This window comes from Garra rufa, chromosome 14, assembly GCF_049309525.1.
Source record: "Garra rufa chromosome 14, GarRuf1.0, whole genome shotgun sequence".
Lineage (NCBI taxonomy): Eukaryota > Metazoa > Chordata > Actinopteri > Cypriniformes > Cyprinidae > Garra > Garra rufa.
In genome coordinates this window covers 18,910,725-18,925,021 of record NC_133374.1, presented here as the reverse complement: position 1 = coordinate 18,925,021, position 14,297 = coordinate 18,910,725, and the positions used below count along the sequence as shown (strand labels likewise).

Here is a 14,297-nt window from a genome sequence, read left to right as displayed (position 1 = left end):
AATGTGCTTTCAAAGTTTACTTCAGATCGGATAATACTGTGATATAGCTTAATATAATTCATCTTAGCTTAATAATATGAAATATTATTTTTTATTATTAAATAATTTAGATACACTGCAGTTCAAAGTTTGGAATCAGTAAGGTTTTTATTGTGATATATTATTAAAATGTTAAAAAATAACTGTTTTCTATGTGAATTAAAAAATATATATAATTTATTCCTGTGATGCTAATTTTTAGCATTATTACTCCAGTCTCAGTGTCATGATCCTTCAAACAGTTGTGCTGCTTAATATTTTGTTGGAACCTGTGATACTTTTTTCAGGATTTAATAAATAAAAACTTAAAAAGAACAGCATTTATTTAAAATAGAAATGTTTTGTAACAATATAAACTACCATTGAAATGTTTGTGTTATAAACTTATATTGTTAAAAAGGATTTCTATTTTGAATAAATGCTGTTCTTTTGAACATTTCATTCATCAAAGAATCAAAGAAAATATAATCACAGGTTCCAAATAATTCTAAAGCAGCTCAATTGTTTTCAGCATTGATTATAAATATTTTTTCAATGTAAAATAATGTTTTCAATGTGAATATATTTTAAAATGTAATTTATTTCTGTCATGCAAAGCTGAATTATCAGCATCATTACTCCAGTCTTCAGTGTCACATGATCCTTCAGAAATCTTTATAATATGCTGATTTATTATCAATGTTAAAAACAGTTGTGCTGCTTAATATTTTGTTGGAACCTGTAATACTTTTTTCAGGATTCTTCAATAAATAAAAAGTTAAAAAGAACAGCATTTATTTAAAATAAAAATGTTTTGTAGCAATATAAACTGACATTTAAATGTGTGTTGAGTACATTTTTATTCAGTATATTAGAATGATTTCTGAAGGATTATGTGACACTGAAGACTGGAATAATGACTGATAAAAATTCAGCATTGCATCACAGGAATAAATTATATTTTAAAATATAATAAAATAGAAGACCATTATTTTAAATTGTAAAAATATTTCACAATATTACTGTTTTTCTGTATTTTCAGTCAAATAAACGCAGCCTTGATAAACATAAGAAACTCCATTTTATAAACATTAAAAATCTTACTGATCTTAAAGTTATAAATTTATAATTTTATAAATAAATAGCCTTAGCCCATATATAGTATATATACTTTTTATTCTTTTTAACAGCAAAGCAAGGTTGTATTCAAGGTCTGCCAGCCTACTAGAGACAGTAAAAAAAAAGCAAGACACACACATAGAGAAAGAGAGAGAGAGCGAGAGAAAAAATAGAGAGAGAGAGGGAGAATTAATCGCTCGCCACACACCAAAAATATATCAACCACTAAACCAACACATGGTAATGTCAGATAATTTTGAGGAGGGAGAGAGGGAAAACAACAGTCCATAAGTGGATTGAGAGCCCCATCAGCTCAGAGGCATCACAGGCACGCGCATCTCTCAGCTGGAGCGCATCATCTGTCCATTCCGCCAATCGACTTTCGAGCCACTCACTCACCGTGCACGATATGTGAAGGTATAACGCTCACATATGTGATTTGTCCGTTTCCCGAGACCCGAAATATCTGGACGAAATGCTTTCAAGAAGGTGGATTGTTGGAGATTTTGTATGGAGGCAGCGGGACACCTCCCCATAGTTCGGCGTAGAGTCTCACTGAAGAGTGCGGGAGAGACCGACACCAGAGTTGCCGCGGCTCGGATTGAGGACCATCTGCTGAATTTCCCCAACAATCTGTGTTTCAGAGGGATAACCGATTGTCAGTCCCTGGCAATAAGAGCTTTTAGAGCTTTTCTGGATAACATACTACAATACTGCTTGTTTCGTGAGGGTCGCTGAGACCTGAACTACACCACCAGGTGCCCCAGCTTAATCTATTCACTGGATAACAATTAATACTGCAGAATGTGTTCCTCTCATTTTGGACTGCTCTCAATTGCATCTAGTGAAATATTTGCTCGGGACCGCACAGGATGAAATGGACATCAGCACTGCAATAAATTAGCCAAATTGAAATTCAGCGAGAAGTCTCATCTGAGCTATAGGAGTACATACATTTATGTATTCTGATTAAATGAGACAACGTTTGATAGATCGCCTGGCGTCTTACTGACAGTGTGAAGTCTGGAATACAAGAATAAATGAACCTGAGTGGACAGACAGAGAATTAACAATATCCAACATGTTTAAACGGGGTAAGTGCGATTTACAACTTCTATTCCTGCTGTTTTTAAATCGAAGTTAGATTTTAAAAACATTTATATTTAAATATCTTTTTGTAATGTAAAATGAAAATAAATAGCGTCCTGTGTGGAATCACTGCATGTTAGTTTTATTTATACGTTTTTAAAAATAAGTAATACTTAAAATACATTTATTTTTTATTTTATGTTTTTATTCGAGCTGTTCCTTGCTAAATGTGTGCTGTTTTTATTATAGATAAAGATGCTTGCTGCAGCATTTGCAAAAACTATAGTGTTCTTTTTTATTTATTTTTTTTTTGTTTTAGAAAAAAGCAGTTTGAAATGGAAAAAGACAGGTTTATATACACACACATACATAAAAACAAAGAAGCTTGTTGCAGCAGGTTTTGAAAGTTTATGTAGCAGGCTGTTAAGTTGTTACAGCTCTCATCCATGATCATTTTCCCAGAATCATGTGTGTCTACCCCCGGGTAAGCTCAGCGGAAAGCAGATGTGTTTAAAATATTCATCATCATATCATGAAATATTTTCTTAAGATGCTAGTGGTGGGTGCCGCACTGCAGTTTATGGCCGGTTTTTCATCAGAAAGCATTGTGCTGTCTGTCTGGCTCCAATATATTTCTCTTGGTGGCTTAAACAGGTTTGCCTCAGACAGTCTGTCACATTTATTTATGGACAATGTTTATGATCAAACGATGAAGTGTAGGGAGTGAATGGTAAGTCGACAGGTTATCTGGTTAGTGTCGAAGCTGTCAGTGGGAGACACTTGAATGACCCGCAGATCGTTTTTAAAAGACTTGTCAGCTTGTTTTCACTATCGGTGGCTGTCAATCCTGGAGTACAAAAGCAGTTGAACCTGATTTAACGCACCATCAGCTCATTAGTAGAGGCTCCAGGACCTGAACAGGGTGTGTCAGATAAGAGAGACATCTAAGATGTGCAGTGCCAGGATCAGAATTGACAACCACTGCGCTAGATCAAATCATACGTGGCTAAACAGATCATAAATATGATCTTACTGCCCAGTGTTTACTAGGACATTTCCCTTGCTCCATTTACTGCACAGTTAATCGTCTCCAGACCTTTTGCATGGCACTATCACTGACGCTCAAGCTCTCAGGTTGCTGACTGCATAACCATATAGTGAGTCAGTCTAGAAAACCGAATTTCCTCGGAGGAGGCCCAAAGCTTAATGTAGAGACAATTGTTATTTCAATAGACTTGGCGTAGGAACAAAACACACCTATAAAACCTCTCACCGGCGCACTAAAGACCCCTTATGAATGCCTGTGAGGAGCCTGTGGTGCAGATATGAGAACAGTGGGTTGGGTTTGAACTGATTTGGATTCGATTTTCATTTACATCAAAGTAAACCGCTGCAGTGTGGTTTCGCAGTATCTGTTTTGGATATATTTGTGCGCGCATATTTTGGGACACTCTGTATTCATTTCTTTTATTATATTGTAGTAGAGTAGTTGTAACTGCAGATGGAAGGTTTTTGTAAATAGTATATATACAAACTATTCAAAAGTCTAGGGTCAGTAAAGTTTCTCATGCACACCAAAAGTGCATTTGTTTGATCGAAAACAAACAGTAATGTGAAATATTATTATGATTTAACATCTTCAGCATCACATGATCCTTCAGAAGTCATGTTTTCTCTGCTCATGAGACATTTCTTATTATACTCAATGTTGAAAACAATTGTGCTGCTTAATATTTTGTAGATTCTTTGATGAATAGAAAGTTCAAAAATATATATATTTTTTGTAAATAACATTATATGCAATTATACATTATGCACTGCGAAAAATGGTTTAGTTGTAGATGCTATAGTTCTTTGTTTCAGAAAAAATTTACTGACCCCAAATTGTTGAATTCTAGCACATAAACAATAAAACGTTATATTTTTACACAGAGACCTCATTTGTAATTGGTTAAACTTATATTTTTACATCTCACCCCATTAAATAAGAGCTGTAAATAAACAAGATTTGCCAACAGCTGTCAATAGAAGCACAAATTATTAGGCTATCCAAAGGAACAACTATACTAATGTTGTTGTTTTTTTCTTTAATTCGTTTGGTTTGTTATTTTGTAATTATGAAGAAAATTTGTTTTTAAAAGTCAGATGAGTTGCTTTTAGGCTAATGAGGTTTCCTTGCTCTGTTGGGTATTAATTGGCCTTTCACTTCAGAGTGCATCAGAAATTACGAAAATTCCTGCATCTTTCTGCTGTTGATACATAAACAGAGAAGAGTGAGAAAATACTGAATTTATCAGATGCTATGCACTATAGTGTGACATTTTCCAGAAACGTCAGGCTTACCTGGTTGTGTGGCAGTGCCCTGTGTGCCACTCTCAGCAGGTCTGTGCTGTTTCTGCTAGTCAGAGGTACAATTTCCTGAAATTTCTTCCTCAATTTCCTCCCAAACTCACTTAAACACACAGAGACATGTTTTGGTCTCGACCAGTCTAGGAAAAAAAAAAAAATTGCAGCCACACTTATCCTGCCCATCTCTTAGACTGCCTGCTATTTTCTGTCTCTCTGTTTCATTCTATCTTCTGCTTGCGCTTCACAATTTCTGACAGGTATTTAAATTGAAACATGTATATATGATGCGACATGGTATATTCAGATTTCAGATGCTTATCTGAAAGCAGTGCTTCAGACCATAATTGGTTTGTTGTGCTGAGTTATCAGTATAGAGGATGGCCTCGTTTTAAAATTCAGCCTTGAAACGTTGTCAGGCCCAGAAATGTACATCCGGTGACAAATATATTCTGTGCTCGTCTAGTGGATCCAGTTCGCACAACCCACACCTGCAATCGAACCTCAAAGATTTTCCCTGCGAAACCTCTGCAATGAAATGAGAGAAATAACTCTTTTGTGGATTAGCTATGATTACACAGCTGTGAGTTGGAGAAACTAGGTATTCAGACGTGATCCTAGACAGCGTTGTTATGGGCAGATGGATGAGAAAGGAGAGCGGCAGTTGGTAAGCAAAAGAGGGAACACCTGTGGCCTGACACCACTCTCTTGCACAGCTGCTCATATTCCCCATTTCTGAGACCTTCACTCATCACCACAAACACCCTCAGACTGAAATACAGAGTAACTAGAGACAACCTTTCCAGCCTGCACCTGCTCAGTATTGTTATTTGGCTTACATGATATCCCTTATTATTTGTAAAAACCAAACATAATGACTGTTTTCAAACAGGTTTCTGAAAGACTCACCTTTGTTCGGCCAAACATGAAGTCTTGTCCCAAAAGGCACACTGCTGGTTGAGCCAATCAGCCAAAGTGTTTATGATAGCTTACTTATGACTGTCACTGGGATAGGAAGAAGACATTTAACACTGAAAAAGTGGTACACTTCTTATTTAAAGGAGTAGTTCACTTTCAGAACCAACATTTACAGATAATGCACTCACCCCCTTGTCATCCAAGATTTTCATGTCTTTCTTTCTTCAGTCGTAAAGAAATTATGTTTTTTGAGGAAAACATTTCAGGATTTCTCTCCATATAATGGACTTCTATGGTGCCCCCGAGTTTGAACTTCCAAAATTCAGTTTAAATGCAGCTTCAAAGGGCTCTAAATGATCCCCGCCGAGGAAGAAGGGTCTTATCTAGCGAAACGATCGATTATTTTCTAAAAACATTTACAATTTATATACTTTTTAATCTCTACACAGAGTACACACAGAGCTAGACAAGACGAGCATTTGAGGTTAAAAAGTATATCAATTGTAATTTTTTTTTTTTTAGAAAATAACCGATCGTTTTTTTTAGATAAGACCCTTCTTTCCTCGGCTGTGATCGTTTAGAGGCATTTGAAGCTGCATTTTGGAAGTTCAAACTTGGGGGCACCATAGAAGTCCATTATATGGAGAGAAATCCTGAAATGTTTTCCTCAAAAAACATCAAAAGAAAGACATGAACATCTTGGATGACAAGGGGGTGAGTACATTATCTGTAGATTTTTGTTCTGAAAGTGAACTACTCCTTTAACACTTAAATGTTTACCTCAGTTGGGTTGCTGAAGTAAAAAGCCCATTCATTTTCTCCACTGGGGAATTGGTTTTTAACAATAACCCCTAAACATTTTAAGGCAGACCTCCTGTGAGATACATGGTTGTTAATTGATGTTATATGCTTTTGTCGAAGCTGTTGGTGTCACGTATTGGTCGTCTTGTCGTCATTAACTCTTGCACTACACATCATGGACTTCATTCCCCACAAGCCACTGCACTAATCACTGCATTCACCTGCTCCTTGTTTCTCACTGCACTGATTACCGCTCACAGCTGCACCTCATCACACTGACTGCATTTAAGCTTCTAACACACACAGCCACCTTGCGAAGTCCTATTGTTCCATCTGGTCATTATTTCCGAGCGTTTCTTTCTGTGTTTGATTCCTGGACTCCTCTCCATGTTTTGATTCTCGCTGCCAGCCCCGACCTTCTGCCTGTGTTTGACCACGATTTCTGCCTGCCCCTTTGGGTTTGTTTTGTATCAATAAAATGCTGCAAATGGATCCGCACGTCTCAGTCCGTCCTTGTGACAGTTGGTCTGCATGATTTCAAATTGCTTTTAAAAGGGGACATTGGATGCAAAATTCACCATTAAATGGTGTTTGCACATAAATGTGTCTTGCCACTGTGTGGACACAACCACCCTACAATGATAAAAATCCATCCCCCTTTTTTTTTAATCCCCCAAAAATCTAAACAGTTTGGATTATCAAGTCGTTTTGATTTTCTGAACAGAATGATGTCATACTGCTCAGGCCCCGCCCGCGACCTCTGATAGACTGTCTCATATTAGCATATGTCCACCCTCAGCCAGTTGTACGCTGTCCACCATTTTCTCCATTTTCAGCAGCTCTTAAGCAGCTCTAGCGACTTGTAAGCAATGCAGGTGTTTTGTAGTTGGATGTAATAGTGAACTTAAGAGTCTTTTTCTTCCGACACAGGAAGAAAGCCACTAAGAGCCACTAAGGACGCAGTAGATTAGTTTTGTTTTCGATGGTAACGTGTCACTGAATACAAAAAAAAAATTAGGAGAGGGGTGAGGTGAGAAATAGCTCATTAGCATTTAAAGAGACATGCACCGAAATGGGTTGCTGTGAACAGAGCTATTCTTGACAAGGTAAAAAGGGTGTTGTTTTACATGACCATTGAGGAATTTTACGAAGTATGCACCTCATGAAGACTCCTTAAGAATTATACCAACTTGTTGAAAAGGCGCATCCAGTGTCCCCTTTAAATAATCATGATTAACAGCTGAATTCCTGGTGAGAAACAACACAACCTTTGTCTTTTTGTGAGATTTTTAAATACTGGTCAATCACATAATATTTCCTAACATTGACCATCAACCACATATTGTATATACTGAATCAGACGCTATGTTAATGTGCGGACTTGATTTTTCGTTTTAAACCAACATAACTATTGCCCTCTTGCCTTTTAGACTCAGCTATGGAATGTAGTGAAAATTACTTCAGAAGACCTAAGTTTTATTACTGTAATATTGTTGCAGTGTTTGTCTTGTTGCTAGTCTGATTGTTTTGTACATTTATAAAATTACAGTACAAAATAATTCAACTCAGTGACTGTAGAGCTCCCTGTTTAGGTCAAATATAGACATTATTCTTTACTCAGAAACGCAAAAAGGTTTTTTGGCTAAAGATACTGCGTTTTAGCAACTCATTTGAAGTCAAAGATGTTTTTAAGCTCAGTGTAATTCAGTAGTTATAAGTAGTAATACACATCACATCACTGGACTTAAATTACCACACAGTTATGAAACATGCCTCAGACATCTCTGCATGCCAAACAGCTCATTTCCTGTAGGACACTCACTGAATGACAAAAGGATGAGCGCAGAGGCCAATAAGCACCATTGCCTGTCATCCTACCCCGTCCCATGGGAGATAAATTCTTATCATTCCAGCTTTGTGTAATTATAAGTAATTAGTACCACACGAAGTGGTATTTTAATGAGAGTCATTCTCTTTTTATGTCCTCATCTTCGTGCACCTTTTGACCAGTTCAAACCGGGCACAGGATGCATTTGGTTTGGACAGGGATGGATGTTTTATTCATATATTATCTGCTTGGTTTGCTTCCACATAGACAAATGAACCCAGTGTTTTGTTTTTCTTCTCCATAAGGCTGACTTCCACTGGCATTAGACTGATGACGGTACACTGTAGTGGTTAAGACGGAATGAGTTTGCAATCCGGATGCTTGTAGCTGACATTTCATCTTGCAACAATGTTCTCATTAACTCATAATTCATACACAAACTGTAATTAAATACACATTTCCTGGCTGCTGTGGTGTCCAGAAGGGAGGAAGTCTCCAGCGTAGCATGTGGCATCTCTAAATGCCCTTTACCAACACCTGAAATCTCAGCACAAATATCTCTCCTCTGTCTTTGGAGTGGAAATGAGATGCTGGCTTGGTCATTAGTGGATGATAATGAGGTAAGAGAGACAAACAACCCTAAGCCCTGTTGGTTTTGTTAATATTAATAATTAATTTCTGATTAAGTGGCTAATTGCGGTGGAAAGGTCAATGTCAACGTAATGTCCGTTGATGTTAGGAGATGAGTAGAGTAGAAAGGACAGGAAGTGGAAAAAAGACATCATCTTTTTTCAACTGAGCCACGTAGCATCAGGTTTTTGTAGATTTTTTTATTAAACAAAATGTAAATTTAAAGTGGATTGAATTTTTTTTTTAATTCAGCTTAATGTTGAATAAAATTACATTTACATAATTTTATGCAACTTCAAACATATATACAGTCAAGCCAGAAATTATTCATATCCCTGGCAAATTCTGACTTAAAGTTACTTTTTTTCAATCAGTTTTTTTTTTTTGGACCAGAAATGACACAGGCTTCTCCCAAAAGACAATGTACAAGAGGCATAATTGTGGGAAAAAAAATAATTCTCAGCTTTTACTTACATTTGAACAAAAAGTGGCATGTCCAAAATTATTCATACCCTTCTCAATAATCAATAGAAAAGCCTTTATTGGCTATTACAGCAATCAAACGCTTCCTATAATTGCTGACCAGCTTTTTGCATGTCTCCACTGGTATTTTTGCCCACTCGTCTTTAGCGATGAGCTCCAACTCTTTCAGGTTGGAGGGTCTCCTTGTCATCACCCTGATCTTTAGCTCCCTCCACAGATTCTCAATTGGATTTAAGTCAGGACTCTGGCTGGGCCACTGCAAAATGTTAATGTTTTTGTCCGCTAACCATTTCTTCACCACTTTTAGTGTGTGTTTTGGGTCGTTGTCATGCTGAAATGTCCACTGGTGCCCAAGGCCAAGTTTCTCTGCAGAGTGCCTGATGTTATTGTTGAGAATTTTGATGTATTGCTCCTTTTTCATAGTGCCATTTACTGTGATAAGGTTCTCTGGTCCGCCGGCTGAAAAACACCCCCAAAACATTAGGTTCCCACCACCATGTTTAACAGTGGGGATGGTGTTCTTAGGGTTGAAGGCTACTCCTTTTTTATGCCAAATGAAGGCTACTGTACATCATTGTGGCCAAACAATTTAATTTTTGTTTCATCTGACCATAAAACAGAAGACCAGAAGTCTTCTTTGTCCAGATGAGCATTTGCAAAGGCCAAGCTGGCTTTTGTGTGCCTTATCTGGAGAAGTGGTGCCCTCCTTGGTTTTTGTTTTTTTTGCTTTTTGTTCAAATGTAAATAAAAGCTGAGAAATATTTTTTTCCACAGTGATGCCTCTTGTACATCGTCTTATTATCTTTTGGGAGAAGCCTGTGTCATTTCCGGTCAAAAAAAACCTTTCTGGTTGAAGGGTATGCTTTCTGGTATGAATAATTTCGGGCTTGACTGTATATACATATATAAACCTAACCCAATATACACATTACTAATAAATAATAAATTAATACTAATAAATGTTTACATTTAAAAATAAAGAAATTAACACCTTTATTAGGCAAGGACAATTAAAACTGATCAATGGGTCGCTGTAAACAGAGCTGTTTTTGACAAGGTAAAAAGGGTGTTGTTTTATATGACCATTGAGGAATTTTACAAAGTATGTTGGAAACATACCCTAAAGAATCATACCAACTTGTGGGAAATGGCCATCCAATGTCCTCTTTTAATAATCATAAGTAACAGCTGAAAAACAACACAACCTTTGTCTTTTTGTCAGATTTTCAAATACTTATTTGCTTTAAATTGAAGGCTGTTGTGATTCACCTGGTTGTTGTTTTTTAAAGTGAGACAGTACAAAAAAATAAAAAAACAACACTGTTCTTTAGAAATCTGTAATCATCAAATATTCATTTTAAGAAATCTTGTTTTGTTTCCAAAAAAAATATTTCTGAAGGATCACAATATTACGGTTTTTACTTCTTTTTTTTTTAAATTCTATTTAACCAACTACTAGACCTTGTTTTTTGGTCATGTCTTAGCTGGCCTAGAGCAGTAAGTAAGCCAGGATTACCACTGGTGCCTATTCAAAAAAGGTGCATGATGCCCTGAAAGGATATTAAGGTGCAACAGTGTTGACAGTCGTCCCAAGCGTTCTAACGCTCCACCGAGAGATGTTTTCATTCCCATAGTGCCATGACCAGTGAGTGCTGAGACAAGGATGCTGTCCTCCCTGCAGGCTTTGGCTGGCATCTGTCACATTGCACTACTAACACATGACATGTGGATGGCGCTGGCTGAGAAACTGGATAATCATCGGGGAGGCGCGTAAATTCCTCAGAGAGCGTGTGTGAATTGAAGCAGCCATGCAAAGATATATGGTAGACTGCATAAATCAATGTATATGCAAGGATAAACTCACACACAGCTACATGCCTAAATCACACACTCCATTTTACTGTAACCATGCTCTTAAAGTGACCTTCATGTTCTTGTGATCCATTATGCAGGTTTTATGTTCCTGCTGTGCTTAATGCAGATTATGGAAACAGTCCAGTCCATTTTGGTTAAAGTCTTTCAATCTCTGATTGAAGTGTCCTTTATGGTTTAATTAAATTATTATAAAACTCTCAGCGTGGAGCTTATAATAGCCAGAAACTATGATCTGACCATAATCTTGTAGTCATTTTTAGGCTTCCTCTTGTTACTTGCCTGCTAAGTCTCTACTTCTATCAGTGCTTTCGTCTATGATCTAGTGATGGTTTGTAATATAGAAGCTGGAGATGTGAATGGGATAATAGTCCATAAGGCCATAAGGAATCTCTGTCATTGCTGGGCATCTTTTTACATTTTACTCTCGACGCAGATTGAATGAGAGATTGAGGCGCTGAGAGAAAGCACCAAATAAGAGACAATTCCTCTGTGTTATAAGGCCTTCTCTTGCCTGCAGGATCTTCATCGTATGATTGAAGTCAATTCAAAGATCAGCATTCCCTCCAAGATATTCTATCAATAACTCAACAGTGGGGTGTCTGGCACACGGTCCTCCTGGGGGCAGAATGAGCCTGTTTATCTCCAGTTAAAAGCTAATATGGCCATATCTATGTTTAACCCTTATACACAAAGGACAATAGCTGTACGAATGAAAAAGCAGAAGTGTGATCCATTTAAAATCTCTATTGTTTCTTCTAGGCAGAAATGAGATTAAATGGAGATCGAATGGAGAATTTTTATCCAAGTTCTCTCACTCTAAAGCAGTGGTTTTCAACCAGGAGGCTGGGGTCCACTAGAGGGCATCAAAAAACGTTTAAGGTCGCTGAGAAAAAAAGTACAAAATCTGCCTTTTTTATTTACCTCTTATACACTCTTAAAATTAAAGGTGCTTCACGATGCCATAGAAGAACCTTGTTTGTCTAAAAGGTTCCATAAAGAACCTTTAACATCTGAAGAACCTTTCTGTTTCACAAAATGTTCTTTGTGGTGAAAGAAGGTTCTTCAGATTATAAAAAGGTAAGAAAGAGATGGTTCTTTAAAGAACCTTTCACTGAATGGTTCTTTCTGGAACCAAAAATGGTTCTTCTATGGCATCGCTGTAACCTTTTAAAGTGCCTTTATAGGTGCATTTAATTACTTTAAAAGTACATACAGTCAGGTCCATATATATTTGGACATTGACACAATTTTTATTATTTTAGCTGTTGACCAAAACATATTCAAGTTACAGTTATACAATGAATATAAGCTTAAAGTGCACACTCTAAGCTTTAATTTTTAGAGCGGTCTCATCAAATTGGTAGAAAGGTTAAGGAATTACAGCTCTTTAATATGTACCTCCCTCCTTTTTCAAGGGACCATAAGTAATTGGACAGTTGACTCAAAAGCTGTTTCATGGACAGTTGTGGGCTATTCCTTCATTTTTTCTACATCAATTAACCAGGTAAAAGGTTTGGAGCTGATTCTAAGTGTGCCGTTTGTATTTGGAAGCTGTTGCTCTGAACCCATCATGCAAACCCAACCCAGCTCTGCATGCAAGTAAAACAGACAATTGTTAGGCTTCAAAAACAAAATAAATGCATCAGAGAGATAGCGGGAACATTAGAAGTGGCCAAATCAACAGTTTGGTGAATTCTTAGAAGAAAAAGAACACACTGGTGAGCTCAGCAACATAAAAAAGCCTGGATGTTCACAAAAGACGACAGTATGGTGGATGATTGGATGATCCTCTTCATGGTAATAAAACATTTTACAACATCCAGCCAAGTGAAGAATACTCTCCAGGAGGTAGACGTGTCACTGTCAAGTCTACAATCAAGAGAAGGCTTCACCAGAGCAAAATAGAGAGGGTTTACTACAAGGTGCAAACAAGGCCAGATTAGACTTTGTCAAAAAACATTTAAAAAAGCCAGACCACTGGAAAAGCATTTTTTGGACTGCTGAAATTAAAATCAACGCGTACCAGAATGATGGGAAGAAAAAGTATGGAGAAGGCTTGGTGCAGCTCATGATCCAAAGCCTACAACATCATCATCTGTGAACATGGTGGAGCAGTGTAATGGCATGAGCATGCATGGCTTCCAGTGGCACTGGGTTACCGGTGTTTAGTGATGATGTGACAGAAGACAGAAGCAGCCAGAAGAATTCTGAAGTGTATAGGGATATACTGTCTGCCCAGATTCAGTTAAATGGAGCAAAGTTGTTTGGGCGGCTCTTCATAGTACAAATGGACGATGACCTAAAACAAACAGCAGAGTTTTTAAAGGTAAAAAAGTGGAATATTCTGCAATGGCCAAGTCAATCTTCTGATTTCAAATTGATTGAGCATGCATTTCACTTGCTGAAGACAAAACTAAAGGCAGAAAGACCCACAAACCAACAACAACTGAAGTCAGCTGCAGTAAAGGCCTGGCAAAGCACCACAAAGGAGGAAACCCAGTCTATGGTGATGTCCATGAGTTCCAGACTTAAGACAGTCATTGCCTGCAAAGGATTCTCAACAAAATATTAAAAACGAACATTTTATTTATGATTATATTTATTTGTCCAATTACTTTTGAGCCCCTGAAAATGGGGGGTCTGTGTATAAAAATGGTTGTAATTCCTTAGCATTTTATGTTATATTTTTGTTCAACCCCTTGAATTAAAGCTTAAAGTCTGCACTTCAATTTCATCTTGATTGTATCATTTTAAAACTATTCTAGTAGCATACAGAGCCGAAATTATGAAATGTGTGTCAGTGTCCAAATATATATGGACCTGACTGTATCTATGTTGCCTAAAAGTGTGCATATTAGTACCTTTCGATTGGGTACGCAGTGGCTGCTTTTGTTAATTTTCTGAGAGGGCAGGATGACTTAAAAATAATTAAATTAATAGATCATTCTTACATTAAAAAAAATGCTAAAAAAATGCCTTGTTTTTTTTGAAGAACATACAGTTTCTGAAACCAAATGAACGGCGCCACTCTAATGCTGGGTTAAAAACAGTCCAGCGATGGGTGAAATATGGACAAACCCAGCAATTGGTTGTTTCGCAGCAGCAGTTAAATGATTAACCCATCCATCTGGGTAGTTTTATTTAACTCAACTATTGCTTAAAAATGACTATTTTCTTGTTTAAAATGAAC

General features: G+C 37.1%; 1 protein-coding gene across 1 annotated transcript in view; it reads left to right on the top strand.

The window, feature by feature from the left end:
• The first annotated feature begins 1,391 nt into the window (after positions 1-1,391).
• rtn4rl1b (reticulon 4 receptor-like 1b) overlaps positions 1,392-14,297 on the top strand; it is a 183,819-nt gene continuing 170,913 nt past the window's right edge. Inside the window, exon 1 of the mRNA XM_073817897.1 lies at positions 1,392-2,231. Within this exon, the coding sequence (XP_073673998.1) occupies positions 2,219-2,231 (13 nt within the window). The 5' untranslated portion in view covers positions 1,392-2,218. The remainder of the gene's footprint in view (positions 2,232-14,297) is intronic.